At 33.9% G+C, this 22,299-nt stretch overlaps 2 protein-coding genes across 3 annotated transcripts in view; one reads left to right on the top strand and one right to left on the bottom strand.

Annotated features, from left to right (window-relative positions):
* LOC137616387 (lachesin-like) overlaps positions 1-22,299 on the bottom strand; it is an 855,479-nt gene that overhangs the window by 141,176 nt on the left and 692,004 nt on the right. The gene's annotated exons all lie outside the window — the stretch shown is intronic.
* Positions 12,150-12,785, top strand: LOC137615837 (histone-lysine N-methyltransferase SETMAR-like). The gene has a single exon (XM_068345527.1). The coding sequence runs from the start codon at positions 12,150-12,152 to the stop codon at positions 12,783-12,785; it is 636 nt and encodes a 211-aa protein (XP_068201628.1).

Below are 22,299 nucleotides of genomic sequence, written 5' to 3'. Positions count from 1 at the left end.
TGCCCGTTTCCCAAAACACTAGCTTAGAAACTAGAATTCCATTGGATTAAATACCACATGTGGTAAAATCAAATTTTATTTATTTCATAAGAAATTTTACTTTATTTTGTTGTTATATTTAAATTATTTCAAGAAAAGCAGAACAAGAATGTCAGTCCCTGTTCGATGTCTCATAAAAAATCAATTACAATAGCTTACATATTCGCATCCAATTTTGATAACCCCCACCTCTGTATCCAAGCCTCTCTCTCTTTCACTTAGGTTTGATATTTTCCTTCTCGTAACTCAACCTTCGTGACAGACCTTCGCTCCGTTAATGATTCTATAAAGGCTATTTTCTGGCCCAGAACACACTGACTGTCATCCTAATGGTCCCCTGTCACTCCCGCCGTCTGCTCCGTTGGAGTTTGGGTTAACTCCTAGATGGTTTTTAGGGAGCCCCACCAATTTCCCAACTTCCACTCGTGAGTAGAGACGTTTCGCGAGTTGTTAGGCCCGTAAAAAAAGATTATGTGGCTTTTTTTCGAGAAGCACATTTCGAATTGTTCATCTTTTTTCTGGGATTTGGAGTGGGCTTTATATATTATACTGGCTCGAAAATATTTCTATTTTGGATATAAAGTTGCTTCAATACCCTCATGCATATAAGATCGTGATATTTCGTTTATAATTCGCTTGTGAAAATCAGCAGCACATCGATAAAAAATAAACAAAACATAAACCAAATAGTCCCTAGAAATACAACGTTATGAATTCAGAAACTTACAACTAAGGAATCAATAAAAAAAAAAATTTCAATGCTGAATATGAAATGAGGTGCAAAGAAACTAAAGTTTATACAAGACGTAATGGAAACTAAGAGCTATCTGCATTTAGATTAAATGGAAGCAAATGAAGATATCAATTCGTTTCCAATATTTGTAGTGCAAATTTCGATCCCTTTAGCATTCATTTTATATTATATTGCTTATCTATGCTTTAAGGTTTTAATTCAGATGAAAATTTCTTCAATGATAATTTTGTATAAAAATGTTTTTTACAAATTAGTTGTATAGAGTTGATACGCAAAACTTTGAATTTAGAGTTTATAAACTATAAATAATCATATATTTATTCATATTCTTTTTCTCTTTATTTTCCCGGTGCCGATGCCATTGATCATGATGAAGATAATCAGCGTTAAAATCACTACCAGCTATATCATCATCATGATATGGAGTAGAATTCAACCAATAGATTTTTATTTCCGAAACACAAATATAATAATGAAAGATGAAAACCCACACAGAATTCTACCGACCCTAAGATATCAGTGACATGTGAAATACACCTCCTGTGTAATATTCCCGATGAGGGGGAAGTCTAGTTCAACCTTCAGTGATCTTGGTAGAGGACATAGTGAACATCTTGATTACTTACGCACTGTCTCGGTAGATTACTCGTTGGAAATGATTGATAAAAAAATAAACAAAGAAAACGACCGATTCGACTGTGTAACACGGAGATAACAGCTACTTTACGTGTTGTCTTAAGAAAGAATGGAAGGTAAAAAACAAAAGAAGAGGGGAAAAAGAGATGAGATCACTGATGAACTGTAAAAAGGGTTTGATGGAAACATGGGAGTACAAAATACGGGATTTAGGAAAAGGAATACCAAAGAAAACATTGGCCATCATTATTTATGTGATATTTTGTAAGTAGTAATTTATTATATATATATATATATATATATATATCCATCATACTGCATATTATACGCAGACATCTATTCCCTGATTTTCAAACATTTAACTTATTCACCTAACAATGGTGATTAAATTTTCCTCTTTCATCAATATTTCCTTGTTCGGTGCAATTTCAACCCCTAGTGTATCATATACAGTATATATATATATATATATATATATATATATATATATATATATATATATATATATATATATATATATATACACACACACACACACACATATATATATATATATATATATATATGTATATATATATGTGTGTGTGTGTGTATGCATGTGTACATATCAGTCACCTGGAATGGATAGCCCTGAAATAAGAGTCATAGATCGCGAAAATTTGTTCCTAAAGTATGTATTTTTCGACACGGCTTCCAATTATCAATTGGACTTCCCGGTATTCTTTTTTTTTTTTTTTTTAGTGCAAATTAAGGGACCAAAAATTAACATTATTCAACTTTCACTTAATTTTTATTAATTTCCATGACTTTTTACACTTGGATGAACGTTTGTAATCTTAACAAAGGATAATGACTTTGAAAAAGAGTTGATTATGATGAAATGCCTACCGGCAGATAATGTTATAGGAGTTAAAATCAGAATTAACATCAAAAGTAATGCCGATATAAATTTGAGAGAGAGAGAGAGAGAGAGAGAGAGAGAGAGAGAGAGAGAGAGAGAGAGAGAGAGACGTATGGAGGAGGTGCTAAGGGAAAGTCATGTTAGTTGGTGTAAGTTGTATGTACATCGTGAATAGTAAAACTGGATGGAGCATAACAGTAATAGATATGGGGAAGGCTTATTGTTAAATACCATAGAAATAGAGCAAATATTAATACAAGAGGAATTTAATTTGAGATACAAACACTCACAATATACATATATATATATATATATATATATATATATATATATATATATGTGTGTGTGTATATATGTACAATATATATATATATATATATATATCACTCAAGTGTAAATTAGTGATATAATTAGGCCTATCTCACACAAAACCATAAGGTGTTAGCCTATAATATATATGTGTATGCATATATATATATATATATATATATATATATATATATATATATATATATATATAACGTTTTGAATGTGTGTAAATTTTACTGCATACCAAAGTCCTAATCACAACCAACTCACCCCACAAGATAAGAATAAATATTGTCATATTGACAGGAATGGCACAGGTAAGGACGGAAATACCAATCCGGGAAAGAAAAGTTCTCTGATATGATCGTAAGCAACACCATTCACGATGCACTGAAACTCTGTGGGCATCGACAGATACCTAGAGAGAGAGAGAGAGAGAGAGAGAGAGAGAGAGAGAGAGAGAGAGAGAGAGAGAGAGAGAGAAGCGGTCCATTCCAAAGCAAACCTGTCAACCGTCACACAATTTTTGATAATTAGGTTTATTGGGCTGGAACACAGGCGAAAATTGACGGTACAAGGCCATCCAATATCAGAGCTCCCCCCTCCCCCCTTTGTCTGCTGGGGCAGTATACTGTCCTCGCACTAGACAAAATTCTAACACTTATACTTAACGAGTTTTTCAGCTGGTTAGCTTGGTTCATTTCTCTCTCTCTCTCGGTCTCGCTCCTTTTTTTTTCTCACGCCATTGATATTACAGGTAAAAAGGTAATTATGAAGTTCCGTTGTTAACTCGTCAGCCTGACTCCATCGATCTACTTCCCGCCCTCTGCACCTCATTCACTCTTCATTTTTTTTTCTTTTTGCTTTTTGTCTTCTCGGTCTGTAATTGTCGGAAGGGAGGCTAGCCTCTTTTACTTTTCAACAATACCTCTATCAACAATCCTATTGTTACTATTACTATCAATATCAGTATTATTAATTTCATTATCATTATTTTACTGCATTATTCTGTTTGAAAGACGCTTCTTCCACATGTGCATTATTTCATTTTCATAATGAATTCTACTTAGAATTTGTTGCTTCATTCTTGAAATTTAATCTTGTTTATCATTGTTTCTATACAGGATGTCGTTCTATCACCTTTTAAGATTTTTCATTCGATGTTAAATTCAGATTTTCTCTTGAATTTCTGATATAATTTTTATATTAAGTGTGTAAAAAAACTCATTTAAAAAAAATTAGATATATCTAGTCTTGCATTTTCCTATTTCATCATCAAAAGTTGACCCCTTGATTACATTTTTGTTATATATAAAAGGCGTTTTCAACATTGTCCGTTTGTTATGTTTCCCACTTAGAGTGAGCCTAAGGTTTGCTTTGTTCTGCTTCCAATTCTAATGTGGAATGAGGAACTTTTTCATTTGTCAGTTCTATGATGAGTTTAGTATTATAGTTTTATGTTTCATATTCGATTTTCATTGTCGAAGGTGTAAATAGAAAGAGATCAATTACACTGCCGTCAGTGGCAAAGCTAGTCGAAATCGAAAGATAAATTCATCGCGCAGCAAGAATGCAAGGGCATCAAAACATTACTTTGCATTTGCTAAATTCAAATGATCACGTTCAGCATATTACACCTATTTTAAAGTTAATGGGTTGTCGTAGCAGTTGAAATAAAGGTAGTTATGTGAAATATTAAATATCTAAATCATAAATGGAAATCTCATCTTTTTTACCTTTTATTAATACACATAAACGAAAGTATACATAACTATATTCAATCCTAAAGTTTGAAAATAATATGCAGTCGCGTAGAGGAGAAAATGAGTTCGTGTAAAATTCTAGTAGAAAGTAACGTGTCTTAGTGAAAACAAAATAAAAAATTAGAATTTTAATTCAGACGGTGTTAATCAATTGCAACTGGCATGATACAAAATAAAGCGATGGTGAAAAAAAAGCGGATTTAGCATTAGCAAATTAGTGTGGACGTATGGACGCAAATGTGTTAGTTTTAGCGGTTTGTATTTTTAAACACATCGTTTGAAAGGGTGATGATGTTGGTTATTTTTTCAGAGCAGCCGAAAATTAGAGATAGTTCCGTAAAGACTTTCTTAATGTTTACTGAAAAGGAGAAATTGTGATTGTACAGCGAGATTTGAACATATCTGTATGTGGCAATGAGATCTGTGGTTATTGATTGATTTCAATAAATACATGCAGTATGTACAGTATTGAGAGAGAGAGAGAGAGAGAGAGAGAGAGAGAGAGAGAGAGAGAGAGAGAGAGATAATTAAAAATAAGAATTTTATGAAAATATCTTCGAAAAGTTACTGGATGCTTAAACATTTTGTTGGTCAGGCAGGAATCTACGTTGACCAAACGTGACCATTTTTCTGGGAAGTTTCAAATTATGGTTTTGGTTCTGTTTACTTATGAAAGGGTTGTACCCGTTTTCTTCCTCCAGGACTCCGCCATTATCCTTCGGGGTACTGTTATTAAGTCTTCATATAATATTTTGTGTATTAAAGTAGGATAATTCCAGTTTAATAGACGCCAAAGGACTTTTTACTACTTTACATACACTTAACTCTGTAGTGAGATCGCGCCCTATGCTGTTTTCATCATCTCGTCCTACACCTATTGACGCAAAGAGCCTCGGTTAGATTTCTCGAGTCTTCTCTATCTTGAGCCTTTAAATCCATACTTTATTATTCATCTCCTACTTCACGATTCACAGTCCTCAGCCATGTAGGTCTGGGTCTTCCAACTCTTCTAGTAACTTTTGGAGCCCAGTTGAAAGTTTGGTTAACTAATCTCTCTTGGGGAGTGTGAAGAGCATGCCCAAACCCTCTCCATCTACCCCTCACCATGATCTCATCCATATATGGCACTCGAGTAGTTATTATTATTATTATTATTATTATTATTATTACTTGCTAAGCTACAACCCTAGTTGGAAAAGCAGAATGCTATAAGCCCGAGGCCTCAAACAGGGAAAATAGCCCAGTGAGGAAAGGAAATAAGAAAACTAAATGAGAAGCAACTAACAACTAAAATAAAATACTCTAAGAACAGCAACAACAGCCAAATAAATCTTTCTTATATAAACTATAAAATCTTTAAAACAAACAGGAGGAAGAAAAATAACATAGAATAGTGTCCCTGCGTGTATCCTTAAGCAAGAGAACTCTACCCCAAGACAGTGAAAGACCATGGTACAGAGGCTATGACATTACCCAAAACCGGAGACCAATGGTTTGATTTTGGAGGGTCCTACTCCTAAAGAGCTGCATGGCATAACTAAAGAGCCTCTTCTATCCTTACCAAGAGGAAAGTAGCCACTAAACAATTACATTGTAGTAGTAAACCCCTTGAGCGAGGAAGAATTGTTTGGTAATCTCAATGTTGTCAGGTGTATGGGGACATAGGAGAATATGTAAAGAATATGCCAGACTATTCCGTGTATGAGTAGGCAAAAGGAAAATGCGCCATAACCAGAGAGGATCCAATGTAGTACTGTCGGGCCAGTCAAATAACTCTCTGGCAGTAGTATCTCAACGGGTGGCTGGTGCCTTGCCCAACCTACTACCTATAATCTCTCTTACAGTTTCATTTCTAATCCTGTCCTACCATTTTATACACAATATTCTTCTGAGGGCTTTGTTCTTAAATCTACAAAATCTGTTGGATATTATTTCATTGTCATACCACGACTCGTGTCCATAGAGTAACACCTATTGCACTAACCTGATATATAGGCTGATTTTTAAATGTAATTTTAGGCGATTTGTTTTCTGAATTTTGCTTAGCCTAGCCATTGTTTGATTTGCTTTTTTCAATCTTTCATTAAACTCAAATCCTAAAGACCCTGTATTAGAGATCATAGTTCCTAAATATTTAAATGATTCCACCTCATTAATCCTTTCTCCTTCCAATGGTATTCCATCTTCCATTACATGTTCCGTTCTTATCATCTCTGTCTTTCTTCTATTCATCTTGAGCCCAACCTCATGAGATATTTCATGCATTCAGATTAGCAAGCTTTGCAAATCCTACAGTTTTCTTCTAATAAGAACAGCGTCATCAGCATAGTTAATGTCACCTAATTTCCTGCTACCAATCCAGTACAATCCTTCTCCACCATCCCCAACTATTCTTAGGATTAAAAAATCCATGAGGAGGATAAACAACATAGATGACAACAGATTACCTTGAAGTACTCCCTTTTCCAATGGGAATTCATTTGATAGGACTCCATTAACATTAACTTTGCACTTGCTATGCTCATGAACAGACTTAATTAAATTTACCTACTTAAGGGTAACTCCATAACGCAAGACTCTCCACAAAATTAGCCAGTGCACACTATCAAAGGCTTTTTCATAGCCTACAAATGCCATCAAAAGTGGATTTCTATATTCCACACATTGTTGTACATCATGTCTTAAAATAAAAAATTGGTCAGTCCAACTTCTTCCTTTAGAATAAGCATATTATATATTTTCATGACTACTGACGTAAGTGTGATACCTCTGTAAATGTTGCAATCACTAAGATCCCCCTTTCTACTTTTGCCACATTCTGCAAAATAATCTTGTAAGTATTCTGGGAGTCACTTCATTTTCGGCTAATACTATCTCAGAAGTTATTCCATCGTATCCAGGGGCTTTCAATATCTTTAGTTTGTTAACGATGGCTTCGACTTCAAACACACTGAATTCATTCATGGACATATCAAGGTCTTCTTCTCCTTTAGATATACGGACCAAATCATTCCCTTAATATCTCCTATTCATGACCTCAGTAAAGTGTTCCATCCAAAGTTGCCTTTCTTCATCTATGTTGTTATGATAGATCCATCTCTCTTTTTGATGGGTATATGCTTCTTCTTTTTTGCCCCAGTAGAAACTTCGTTAATAATTCTATGAGCAATTCGTAAACCATATCCCCTCCCTGAATTCATAGCTTTGTCAGCCTTATCTGCTTTCTTGTCTAAATATTCTCTCCAGTCATTCCTGGCTTTTCTTTTGACCACACTATCAATACGGGAAAACTTAGCATGGTCTTCCTTGCAATTTTCATTACTTCTTCGAAAACTTTCAACAATTAATTTCTGTCTTTGTCTCCTTTTTCATAGAATCCCAAGTATCATTTGATATTCATGGTTTTCTCCTTGTAACTGCATGTCCGAAATCTTCACTACCAACTACTGATACATGTTCTTAATATTACACCATTCTTCATTAATTGTCTGCTCATCGTCTCTTGAAGTCTCTAAGACTGCGAATCGATTACTACATTCAATTGCAAAGGTTTCTCAGCACTTATCTTCTGGAAGCTTAGTTGTATCAAACCTAGATATTCTATCTACATTTCTGTTGGGTGCTTTCAGTTTTAATTTTGGTGTGGCAATGAGTAGCTGATGATCACTAGCACCCCTATAGCTTCTTACATTACTCAGAGTCTTCCTTCTCTCTTTATTAATGGTTATGTGATTTATTTGATTTTTGTAATTGCCGCATGGCGAATTCCATATATATTTGTGGATGTCCTCTTTATTCTATGTTGTTTTATATATAATAATTTGGGTATCACTCTAAAGTGTTTTTCGTAGTATGTAATCCACTATTTTTCATTTGGTTTTACTCACGTCTTCACAATTTTACAGATACTATTTGAAGATCACAAACGACAGACAATTTGCTTGACTTATCCTTCAAATCGGCGTTTCAAGTATAATTCAACTTGCAGATTTTACAGGAGAAAATTATCACCACCGACACAAGCAAACTTCTTTTGGGTAGTAAACTCCGTCTCAGAATTTACATCATAAACAGACATTACTTGTGTACATAAAAATATGCAAACAATAACTACACAGAACCACAAACTCAGCTAAAGAAATAGACAGGATAAGGTGAGCACGAGCTTTAGCTAAAGGTAAAGCACAAAAGTGTAAATAGGCAGAAGTTGTCTAAAGTTACGCAGGTCAGCTCTATGGAGTAAGTTATTTCAAGACTTTTGACTTATGGGAGATAGAAGAAAGTACGAAGTGTAAGATGGAAGAAAATAAATGGTATGTTAATCTTGAGAAATAACTGCAGAAGTCAGTGTTGAGGAAGTAAAGAGGCAATTATGTGACTGAAGAATGTAAAACCAGCAGGAGGTGATGCTGTGTTGTAATGATATGCTTGAGTGAATGATCACAATCAGGGAGCAAAATACTTCTTTTGATTATATATTAGTAAAGGTGACAGACATCTTTAATTATATAGACTTATCATTATTTTAACTATCTGGAAAGATTGAGGAATTGTGACATCATAGGATTAATGAGTGTACTGTAGATCAATATGAGTTTAAAGGGGGAAGGTGGGTTAATGGCCTTATAAACAGCTTATGATAGGATTCATATACAGGCAAAGACGTTACTGATAATGCTTGGTACTGAAGATAAACGGTTAAGAGTGAGTTATGTTATTATAATGGAAATAATGTATTTGTTAGAATGTGTATAGAATATGGGAGACTGCCTGACTAGTTGCTGAAGTGGGTGTGTTATATCTTCATGGTTTATTATCATCTCTATTATTGGAGTGAGATGAGAAGAGAAATGGAGTGTCAAATGGCTGATGCCTGTAGATGATCCAGAATTAACTGGGATAAAAAAAAAAACCAGAAAGCAGAGATTAAGGAAAAACAATGAAAGCATTTTCTAGGCGAGATGCTCAAGGGCAAAAGTCGGTAAAAGTAAGGTTACAAAGGAAAATGAAAGCCAAGATGATAGAGCAATGAATGTTGATATGAATGTGTGAGGATATATAAAGAATGATAGCAGGAAGAAAGAATAGTTGGAGCAAGACAGGCAGAAAAATAAGTACAAAAAATTGGGGGAGGTTTGTAGTGCCTATGGAAGCCACGATGGGAATGTACGAAGGGTTTGCTGTTTCAGTTCTTGGAATTTCAGTGGGGGTGTGGAAATGAATGAGAGGAAAAGGCTTGAAGCTGTTGGGATGAACTCTGGTCATAATGTCTGTGGTGTAAAAAATAAAAAGTTAAGTAATTTGTGTAGAATATTACTACGATAATTAGCCTAAGTAGTTTAACCAGGTCACTTTGAAATTTATTGATATTACTTTTTTTTTTTAATTTCATAATTTCAACACATTTCTGGACCTTTTCTTTTATTTATTTTGCTTTAACAGCGTATATATTGAACTTTGGTTACATTGATTAACAAATGTAGCACTGTCGAATGCCATACGATAATGGTTGAAACAGCTGTTGATAAAACGACATGGTAGAGGAAATCGTCTTTACCTTTACAATAAAAAGTGTTGTCTTAGATGATAGAAGTCACATGCGCATTCGAATTTAATGACAGGCACAGGCGCGCGCGCGCACACACACACACACACACACACACACATATATATATATATATATATATATATATATATGAGAGAGAGAGAGAGAGAGAGAGAGAGAGAGAGAGAGAGAGAGAGAGAGAGAGAGAGAGATTCGGTGTATGCATATGCACATGCATATATTTCTGATTCTTGCTGGTATAATTAAGCATGCAGCTTGAATTAATTTTCAATCTCAGTAATAAATCTTTCAGCATTTCTTATGTTCGAAACCATTATGACTCGGATACTTTTATCTTTTATGTATGAAGAAAAAGGATGAGTTTTGGAGTTTTTGATTACTCAAGGTTTTTCGTTCTCTTACACGTATTCTTCTTTGCGCGTAAGAAGATTCAAATAATTAGGAGTTTTTGGTCTTCCAGCTGAGAGAGCAAGTCATCCTTCAAGCTTTAGTTCTGCACCAGTGACTCATAAATCATGAAGATTGTCATATTTGTCCTTAAAGACACTCCGACTTCTTGTTCTGTTGAGCAAGATGTTTTTTTGGAATGACATCGGCATATTACATATCCGCATATTATGTGCTTATGCTTACTTTCATCATTAAGAATTATGATTAATAATAATAATAATAATAATAATAATAATAATAATAATAATAATAATTACTATTATTATTATTATTACTAATAAAACGTACATTTTCGTTCAATCGATGATGTTAGGCAACCTTAGGTCTGATTATTACTTGGACTGGTGACCGCCAAGAATAGGAGATCGTGATCAGCATATTAGTTCCCTGAACCTCTATGCGGTAGGGCTTAGGATTGACAATCTCACCCATAAATACATGATTCAATTGTTACGTATACATATCTTTGTGTCATCCTCTCTAAGAGGAAAACGTTGTATGTTGAACAAAAACTCTAAATACAGTCTTTCTTTTCACCATACACCATTTTCCTCTTTTTGGGTGCCAGGCGCCATTGAGGTCCACAATTATTCATTTTATTATGCCCACGGTGACAGATACTCATCCACAGTTGGGCATGCTGGAACCAATTCACCGCTGGGTCAAGCAGAGGTCAACGGGTCTGGATCATACCAGAAGTATGTGTGAAATGTTCCATGCTTGGGTATTGCTCCTTTACTTAGAAAGGTGCTCAAGATACTTGTATTAAAGCTAGAACTGAATATAACTGATTTTTAGACAACCTAGTCACTCATTGCATCTTTAACTAAGCACTAAGAAGTACACTAATTTTTCTCAATAACTATTTTTTTTTTTTATTTCGTTTACGTATATGAAAATAAAGTGGAAATGTTTGAGAAATGGTGGCGTAAAGTTTTGTTTCTATCAATAAGGCCAAGATAATACGAGCAATTATAAATTATTTATGGAACGATTGTTAAGAGTTTCAAGTGGACATTAAAAGACAGTTAATTAATTAGTTTAAAACAATTTTTTTTTTCGGGGAAAGGCTCAAAATGATAACATGCAAAGTAATTTGTCAAGAAACAGACATAAGCTAGCATCATCTTCACACATAAACATGCATATGTGGTATGTAAAAAAATAATTAAAAGTGCAATGTGTTTACTAATTATTATGAGAAGCATTAGTAGTAATTGCTTTGAACAAGAATCTTTTTCTTTTTGAACATCGGTGATTTCTTAAAGCCTCAGGCAGTTCGTTTCTTGTCATACTTCATATATTCATTAGCATACATACACACACATTACATATATATATATATATATATATATATATATATATACATATATATATATATATATATATATATATATATATATATATATATATATATACACGAAGACTGTTAGAAAAGTATCCGACGTTGTTTTTTCCAGCATGTGATGGTTTTGGATCAAGCGCACTTGCACGAATCAACTTTGAACCTTCGTGCGCATGCGTGATTTTTTTCCAGCTTGTTGGTAGCGTTAGTTGTTGACCAGCAGCATTTGATTGAGGTAGTGTATAGTGATCTCGTCAGTTTTTCATTTCAAGGAAAATGATGGAATGACTAGAGCAGCGCTACTGCATCAAATTTTGCCAGAAACTGGGCGACAGCCAGGTGGAAACCATTCGGAAGATTCAGACGGCTTTCGGTGTCGATGCTAAATGGGCATCACACAGATTAAGGAGTGGTACAACCGGTTTAAAGACGGCCACATAACGGTGGAGAGTGAGCCACGCTCTGGTCGGCCATCAACATGCAGAAATGACCAGGTCATTGCCAAAGTGAACGTTTTGGTGATGCGGGATTTTCGTGTGACTATCCGAGAAATTGCGGAAGAGGTGGGCATCAGCACTTTTTCGGCACATTCCATTATGACTGAAGATTTGGCCATGAATAGAGTGGCGGCGAAATTCGTGCCGAAGCTGCTGATGGCGGAGCAAAAGGAACTTCGTTTTGAAGTCTTACAGGACATGCTGGACTCCACAAACAGAGACCCTAGCTTCATGAACACCATAATCACTGGTGACAAGTCTTGGGTGTATGGGTACGACCCGGAAACCAAATCCCAGTCGTCACAGTGGAAGCATTCCACCTCACCACGACCAAAGAAGGCCTGCCAAGTGCACAGCTACGTCAAAGTGATGCTGACTGTTTTCTTTAACTCTCACGGTGTGGTGCACCACGAATACGCACCACAAGGTCAAACAATCACCAAAGAGTACTACAGGGATGTCCTTCATCGCCTACATGATGCTGTGCGGCGTAAGAGACCGGAGTTGTGGTCAACAGGAAATTGACACCTCCATCACGACAACACTCCAGCACATTCGTTGCACTTCATTCAGACTTTTTTGGTAAAAAACCAGACTCCTGTGGTTCAGCAGGCTCCTTACTCTCCTGATATGGCTCCTTGCGACTTCTGGCTCTTCCCTAAACTCAAGAGACCATTGAAAGGAACGTGATTTTAGACAAGAGAGGACATTAAGGCTACTACGACAGCCGAACTAAGGTCCATTTTGAAAGAGGCTTTCTCGGAATGTTTCCAACAATGGTGGCACCGGTGGGAGAAGTGTGTGGAGTTCCAAGGAAACTACTTTGAGGGTGATTAGGTTTCCAATGCTCCAGGTATGCCAGTTTTCATTCCCCAGCCAAAGGTCGGATACTTTTCTAATAGCCCTGAAGGTAATCATCTATTCCCTAGTTTGCAATTTGGTTTTCGTAAAGGCCTTGGAGCATGTGATGCCCTTCTTACAATCTCCAATGCTGTACAAAATTCCCTTGATTGTGGTCAGGAAGTTCGTGTTAATCATGAGGCCCTTGTTTTCAAACTCATACAGTTGGGAGTGGGTGGGTCTTTTCTTAGTATTATTATTGATTTTTTAAGTAATAGATCTCTAAGAGTTATTGTTGATGGGCACCATAGCGAGTATAGGAATGTGATATCCGGTGTTCCACAGGGTAGTGTTCTTGGCCCATTACTTTTCATACTATATACACATGACATGTGGTTTGGCCTAGAAAACAAGCTTATTGCATATGCAGACGATGCTACTCTCTTTGCATCAATTCCATCCCCTGAATTTAGATCTGGGGTTGGTGAATCCCTTAACAGAGATTTAGCTAAAATTAGTGCATGGTGCAAATTATGGGGTATGAAGTTGAATCCTAACAAAACTCAAAGTATAATTGTAAGTAGGCCAAAGACGGTGGCTCCTCAACATCTGGATCTCAGTATTGATAATGTTTCTTTAAATTTGTATGACTTAAAATAGTAGGTGTGATTCTCGACACCAAATTTACTTTTGAGAAACACATTAGGTCTGTGTCTTCTTCAATTGCACAAAAAATTGCCTTATTGAGAAAGTCTTACAAGATTTTCGGTGATCAATCTATTCTGAAGAAGTGTTTTAATTCTTTCATTCTACCATGTTTTGAGAATTGTTTTCCTGTCTGGTCTTCAGCAGCTGATTCTCATCTTAATTTGTTGGACAGAAACTTACGGTCTATTAAATTTCTTATTCCTGATCTCGATATTAATCTTTGACACCGTCGTTCAATTAGTTCATTATGCATGTTGCATAAGATTTTTCATAACTCTGACCATCCTTTACATTCAGATCTCCCTGGAGAATTCTATCCTGTTCGTAATACTAGGCAGGCAGTTAATTCTAATAGCCAGGCCTTCTCCATGATGAGGTTCAATACTACACAATATTCTAGAAGTTTTATTCCAGCTGTTACCAAGTTGTGGAATTATCTTCCTAATCGGGTAGTTGAATCAGTAGAACTTCAAAAGTTCAAAGTTAGAGCAAATGTTTTTATGTTGACCAGGCTGACATGAGTCTTTTTATAGTTTATATATGACATATCTGTTTCTGACGTTGTTAACAGTTTATATATGACATATCTATTCTGACGTTGTTACTGTTTTTAGAATTTATTGTTAATTTGTTCTCATCATTTATTTATTTACTTATTTCCTTTCCTCACTGGGCTATTTTTCCCTATTGGAGCCCTTGGGCTTATAGTATCTTGCTTTTCCAACTAGGGTTGTAGCTTGGCTAGTAATAATAATAATAATAATGATAATAATACATATATATATATATAAATATATATATATATATATATATATATATATATATATATATATATATATATATATATATATATATATATATATATATATATATATATACTTTCCACATCGGTAACTCATTATATATATATATATATATATATATATATATATATATATATATATATATATATAATATATATATATATATATATATATATATATATATATATATATGTGTGTGTGTGTGTGTGTGTATGATAATTTTGTTGCTTCCACCTATTACTTTTATGGTTTAAAATCTTAAGCCACAAATACATATTCATACCGAATTCACTCTTACCTTTGAAATCACTTAAACCTAAAGGGCAATATTATGCATGATAATCCATTTTTGATAGCCAGGATTTGAATCTATCAGTTTGGATGATGATATAGAATAATTCATTTACTTCAACTTTAAGGGTACACATTCCTATCGAATTCGGTACTTTTTCAGCCCTGACTAGTTTATTTCAATTCCAAAACCCTAAATTAACGAGAATTATGTGCTGCACTGTCGAGAATGGATAGCGTCGACTGTTACATCTGTATGAAGATCCAAAGGTACTTAGCATATATAATTCCACGTAAATCTTGTTATTTCTAAGGTCAAATAAATACGATACCAAAATTTATTTATGGCTTAAAATTTCCAAAATCTCTCTCTCTCTCTCTCTCTCTCTCTCTCTCTCTCTCTCTCTCTCTCTCTCTCTCTATATATATATATATATATATATATATATATATATATATATATATATATATATATATATATATATACCATCATTATTATTTTCATAATAATGATGGGATTATCACTAAGAGACGGAAAAGAGCGACATGAATACAAGAATCAAACTAAAGTAGAGGATATTCTAACAACATGAAAGAAAAAGAAATGGACATGAGGAGGTCATGAAATGAGAATAACGGATAATAGATGGACATTGGGAATAACAGAATGGGTCCCTAGAGATTGCAAAAGAAGCAGGGGAAGTAAAAGAAATCGATGGATCGACGAACTAAGAAAATTTGCGGGTATAAACATAAACAGACGAAAGCTCAATGACATGTCTGAGGCATTTGTCCTGCAGTGGACTAGTAACAGGTGATGATAATGATTGATGATATACATATATAAAATGTGTGTGTGTGTGCGCGCGCGAGTTTGCGTGTTCCTTTAGATAAGTAAGGTACTCCATATATTTTGAGAAAAATATGAATTCTGAGGAAAGGAATTTGTTTGATCTTCTGTGTCTCTTTAAACAAGACAAGGATCTTGAAGGATACCTAGATGTTCAAACATTTCTGAAGTACGTTTTTTGTGCCATCTAGAATTTCATATCAAAGACGCCACAGCTTTGTAAATTAATATAGTTCGCCGCGTGCTATAAAGTGTCGGCTGCGCCTTAGTTATGTTTAATATCTCGGTGTTTGTCACCACAACCTTGGCTGTTAAGGATTACAAAATGTACATTGGCATCCGAACTTCGACGCTCTAAAGAAAGCATCCTTATCGTTATTGACAAACTAGTCAAAAGCGACAGGATTTAAGAGAGGTCTATAAAAATTCTGATGCACACGCTTGAGCTCATTCATAAAACATCCCTCTATCTTGAAGAAATTCATTGTCATTAAAAGATTTATCTATCTAATGCTCTTTATTCCTCCATCTTCAACACACGTTTTCAGAGGACAATAATTGAGAAGTTATGAAAAGAGGAAAAACGGCTAGTATTAAATAAATCTGAAAAACTATTTCAACTGATATATTTCATCTTTGCAAAAATATCTTTATCGTAATGATTTGTTGCCGCAAAGGTTATTCACATCGTTCTTTCAAGAAAACTTCCATTCTCAATGAGTCACTCACTTGGGGAAATATGTGACAAATTTTACATAAAACATATCAACCATATTATGAAAAGTTCAATATAAATACCCATGGATTCTTAAACCTGATTTATAGTTATTTCACAACTGTCTATAATGTTTATTTATGAACCCTCTAACCACAAAGTTGGACGCCTATTCATGTCGTTTTGTTATGGCTTGCTCATGAAAAGAAAGCTAGTAATGGCAATATCACATTACACTAGGCAAATGTAAATAAAGTACTTACATAAGTGAATGCTATTTTTTCAGGGGTCACGATCAAAATGGTGTATAATAACATACCTGAAAGAAAGGAAAATTTTGGTTAATTTTACATTTGTAATTGATGCCAAAATAAACCTAGCACTAATTATGCATCAAATATTTTTGGTACTACAAAAATAACTAAACCAAACTTATAGGGTACAGTGACCCAATCATAAGGCTAGACTTAATGACAGTAAGGATAATCATATCACTTGAAATGTAAATATTGTTAAAGAGAAATGAAATATTATTTTTCAAAGACATGTTGCTAGAAATAGAATCTATCATTATGCCAACAGCTTCTGAATAATTCAATCTACGGCTGAGTTTGTTGCTTGTGATCAACCAGATAATTTTTCCTTTTCAATTCAAAATATTCATGCTTTAAAAAGTTGCATTTATCGTCGTAACCTTTAAAATATAAGTTTTTGTCAATTTCTTGAATGTGTGAAATAGCTACGACCAAGATGCCAAGAGTGCTGTGATACCAAGTGATACCAAAGGTATTGCAATGTTTTTGCGGTCTACTTTTTACTACTGCCTTTCTGTTTCATTCTCAAAAGGCAAATTGTTGAGAGAGAGAGAGAGAGAGAGAGAGAGAGAGAGAGAGAGAGAGAGAGAGAGAGAGAGAGAGAGAGAGAGAGGACAATTCTATGTCTCTACCTCTACATATAATCCACTTATATTTACACCCAGTTCCAACATATGTAGATTTTTCTTCGCATTTATTTCTATAGGTTTTGAACATACTTTACGAATAATTGTTAACAAATAAATCATATATAACAAAGATTAACCATGACCTCGGGTTACAACGACTTTTTTTTCTCTCGCTTCAGAATATCTTCGTTGATAAAAGCCAGTATATTTAAAAGCAACACGGAAATACACTCTACAAGGCTACACATAAAACCTGGTAGCAGAATGTTACGGTGACGAATAAGATAGAACCTTTTTTCACTTTTGTGAAATAAAATTAATCCTTTAAAAGTGTTTCATATCTGGCATTGACAAACATTCAAGGTATAGTTTCCGGTCCTTTTAATATAACAGATTGTGCACAAAACAAAGCTATTTCTGAGACTTTTCTGACGATGAAAGACGATAAGCAATCACATTTAATCTGGTATTTCTAAAAGATCGCTTATAATTGTATCCTCTCTCTCTCTCTCTCTCTCTCTCATTTTCCCTTTACAATCTACTGAAGAGGAACTCCAGCTAATTGATCTGTGTCGGTGATGTATGTGGATAATTGCATATTATAATCAGCTAGCGGGCTTCCGTTCCTCCATCTCAGGGGAAGCGTGAATAGTTTAACTATGATTGTGTATGCAGACATTCCGAAGCAAAAGCAGGGGATGGAGGAGGCATAGGATGGACGAATTGGTGGGAATGGAGGAATAATGAGATAACGAGCTACAGTACAATGAAGAAAGAATACATGCATGGCATTTTCCGGCTGCCAAAATTGTTGCAATCGTGATCTCAGACTTTAAATAAATGCGGACATAATATAATTATCACAATAATTCTCCTTGACAGTAAGTCAAATCATCGCTATCAATATTTTCCCAATTCCTGAGTTACCATTTTATCCCCACTGAAATAACCTCTATAATTTCTATTCTAATTTTGTTATTACTGTTTTCGTTACTGTTATTGAATCCTTTGTTTACTATTGATGCGCTCTATTGTCAGGCAACCTAATTGTTCCGATGTGACCATTGCCTTTCTGGTCGGGTTATTATTTGGTGAGGAATTGATTACGGAAAAGAGGAATCAGTACCCCACTTTGACGGCGTCAATTAGAAATGCTCAATTTAATTGTCTTCATTTTTCTGCCCTTTCTTTGTCCAGGTCTTTTGTAGAGCATTATTGCAGAACTGGAGGGAAGAAAAGGGATGAAATATTGCTGAAGTTTAGTACTCGAGGTTTTTATTCAAAAGGATTCTCGTAGAAGGGAGGATTTACTGATCACTTTAGTTTAGAGATTATCTAAATTATGTCCAACATTTTCTTAGAAATAACTCTAGTCATTTTCATATACAAGTATTTCGCTTTGAATAGTGCATCTATGACAATTGTAATGAAACAAAATTCGAGTAAATGTATGTTTTCATCCCTTTGTATAATTACTCCTCCCTAGCAAAATCCTTTCCTGTTATCTAATTTTTGGCATTCTATCACTCACAACTTTTAAATAGTAATAAAAAAACAGACAGGACATAAGTCAATCTAACTACTTTAAAAAATTTTCCTCTAATTACCATAAATCTATATAAAATAATTATGTATGTTTATAAAAGGGATTCTATGAATTATCAAAATATAGTAGTACATAATATTCATAGGCAGCTTCATTTTACTGTAAAACAAGATTGAAGCACAGTAATGCATAACCAAAGAAATAATGGAGGGAACGTAAGTGAGGTTTTAAAAGAAAGGATCTTTGGATCAGATGATCAAAGAAGCAAATCAGCTTTTATCCAATACGTTACAAGATCACCACCTTTCTTCCTCAGAAGACATTAAGCCTATGCAGGCCGGATCATCCAAACATTGCTAGACCCACTGAGTTCTGATGAATTTTTACACATCTCTCACATTAATTCATTGCTATACACAACGTTTTCAGAGGTAAGCGTTGTAAAGCTAGGACAAAGAGGTTGATGGCTAGGCCATTCATGGCTTAGCCAATAGGAACACACCATTCGGTTAACCGTTGGAAAACAGTAGTTTTCTCCTTCAATAACCTAAAAGAGCCAAAGGTTAATTCGACAAACGACATAAAACTCTTATTTGAATAAATTATATTGAATTATAAAGAGGAAACATTTTGAATTTTATGGGATATATATATATATATATATATATATATATATATATATATATATATATATATATATATATATATATATATAAAGTGCATAAGTGTGCGTGTATATTACCATGTTTGTGCGCATAAATTATCCATTTATAGCACATGTTATTGAGGTGATAGACACTACATTAAAATTAAAATTGGAGCAGTTTTCACATCAAAAATTTATGAAAAAATATAGAACTCCATGAAACTAAGCAACATTTCGGTTTTTTTTTTTTCACAAATGCAAACTGATTTGGAAGTGTTTCTAACAAGCTCAGATTCATGAAATCTGAATCTGACCCAGCTGCTGAAAATCTGGCATAGCTGCAAGTACACTTAACATTAAAACATTTAAGCATATTGTACTTTTATTTGAGAGTGCGTCTTTCATTTGGAAGATTAGGTGAAAGCAGAAAATTATTATAAGCTTTATGAATTACTTTACGATGCTCTGTCTTTAAATTTCATTATACAGGTTAAAGGTTTGAAAACATTATCCACGAACATCACTTCCGCACAAATGGAATCAAACCGCAACAAAGACTTCAACTTTTTGTATAAGCAGATTTATGTGTTTGGGTTTTGAATCATATACTCTTTACTATGGTGACTTTATCATCTTGTATAAAAGACTTGTATAGGACATGTTCAAGAAATTTATTCGTCAACATATATCAAAATAGTTTTTGTAAGAATGCGTGACACGATACATCTTGCGATTTTCACTTCAATACTAACATATTTGTTGATATTGTTTTGTTTATTGAACAATGTATGCACTTATATTCGTTTTCAGAAAGGAAAGTTCGGATTATGCTGTCGATCAAATCCAATTAATTATATTAAATAATTCTGTTCTCTTTGTAAGGTTGCTTGCAGATTTAGCTAGCCTTATGCTAGCACAGGCTCTTTCTTATGAAGCAGTATTTAAACTTGTTGCAAGGGGTGGATGATATAAAGTTTCATCTTAAAAACAGAAAAGCAATTAGGAAAATATATATGATATTAAACAATTCTTTCAAGCTAGTTGTCAATTGTGTAACCAAAAAACAAACAATGCATACTTAACTTTTTTTCAGAGCAGAAAAATAGGTTTTTGAATTAAATATAAATCTACATAGAATTACCAAATATCTATTAACATCTTAGACATCAATTAACTCTTTAGCAGATTAATTGCAGTGACTTATGACTAAATGGGGAGAGTTGCAACACAGTCTACTTAGGTAATATGACAGAGCTATCAGTCATCTAACCCCGTCTGCCTACTATTTCCTTACTTCTGCATATCAACTAAAGGACACATTTCCAACTTTCTTTTATACTCCATTTGAAAAAAAAAAAAAAAGAATGCAATTTTGGTATTCTGTCCTTAGCACAACTGGAAGCAGAGAACCCCTGTGGTACATACAAGTAAACAGGTCCCATTGCAGTATGGTAACATAAAAAATCTATAATTTCACTGTCATTGTTGCGATCGATTAATAAAATAGATTCGTCAAAAACTGTACAATTTGTAAAATAATAAAATCATGATATGCGGTCCTACGGATAACCGACTGGTAACTTTTTTTTTCTAGTCACATTGTTGTAATATCGAATAGGATATCGCTCCTTACTGATATTAAAACTTGAAGATAATCCATAAAAATATTTACTTATCATTTAGATTTGTACATAATTCAGTAATCAAATGCAAAGTATTCCTGAAAGTATATACGTAAAATACAAACAATAACTGTGCCACTTCTGAACTTGAGTACAAATTTGATCCCAACAAACGCCAAGTATATATATATATATATATATATATATATATATATATATATATATATATATATATATATATATATATATATATATATATATATATATATATATCGATAGAGAGAGAGAGAGAGAGAGAGAGAGAGAGAGAGAGAGAGAGACGCCGAAGGCACTAACTCTATCATGGCGAAGTTGTGGTCACATCTGGTGGCCTTTATGGTGACAAATGTTGGGTGATCCGACCAACATGTTACTGATTTCACTGTTGTTGCTTTTGTTCTAACTGCTCTTATTTGAAGAAGTGACAGCGATTCAGCTTTTACTGCCATATTTCTCTGTCGTTACCGCCGTGCGGGCTTTGTTCGCAATTAATCTCATTCTTAATAGAATACCTGTAATCATCATTGCGTACATATACATACACATACGTACAGATCTATCAATCTATCTATACACACACGCACACACACACACATATATATATATACATATATATATATATATATATATATATATATATATATATATATATAATATACTGTATATACACATATATACAGTATATATATATATATATATATATATATATATATATATATATATATATACTGTATATACCATATATACAGTATATATATATATATATATATATATATATATATATATATATATATATATATATATATAGATCGAAATCAGTCCCAGAAATAGGAAGCCTCAGTATAAAACCATTCTGCCACACCCACCATCTGGTCTTCACACCTCTCGTTTTACAAGGGGGATATGGTCATGCCTCTATCAAACCTGAACAGACCTTGAATATGAAACCATAAAGTGAAATAACTGACTAGAGCTGCAATCTCCTAAGATATATATATATATATATATATATATATATATATATATATATATATAT

Source organism: Palaemon carinicauda, chromosome 22 (genome assembly GCF_036898095.1).
Source record: "Palaemon carinicauda isolate YSFRI2023 chromosome 22, ASM3689809v2, whole genome shotgun sequence".
Lineage (NCBI taxonomy): Eukaryota > Metazoa > Arthropoda > Malacostraca > Decapoda > Palaemonidae > Palaemon > Palaemon carinicauda.
This window is presented reverse-complemented; position numbering and strand designations above follow the sequence as displayed.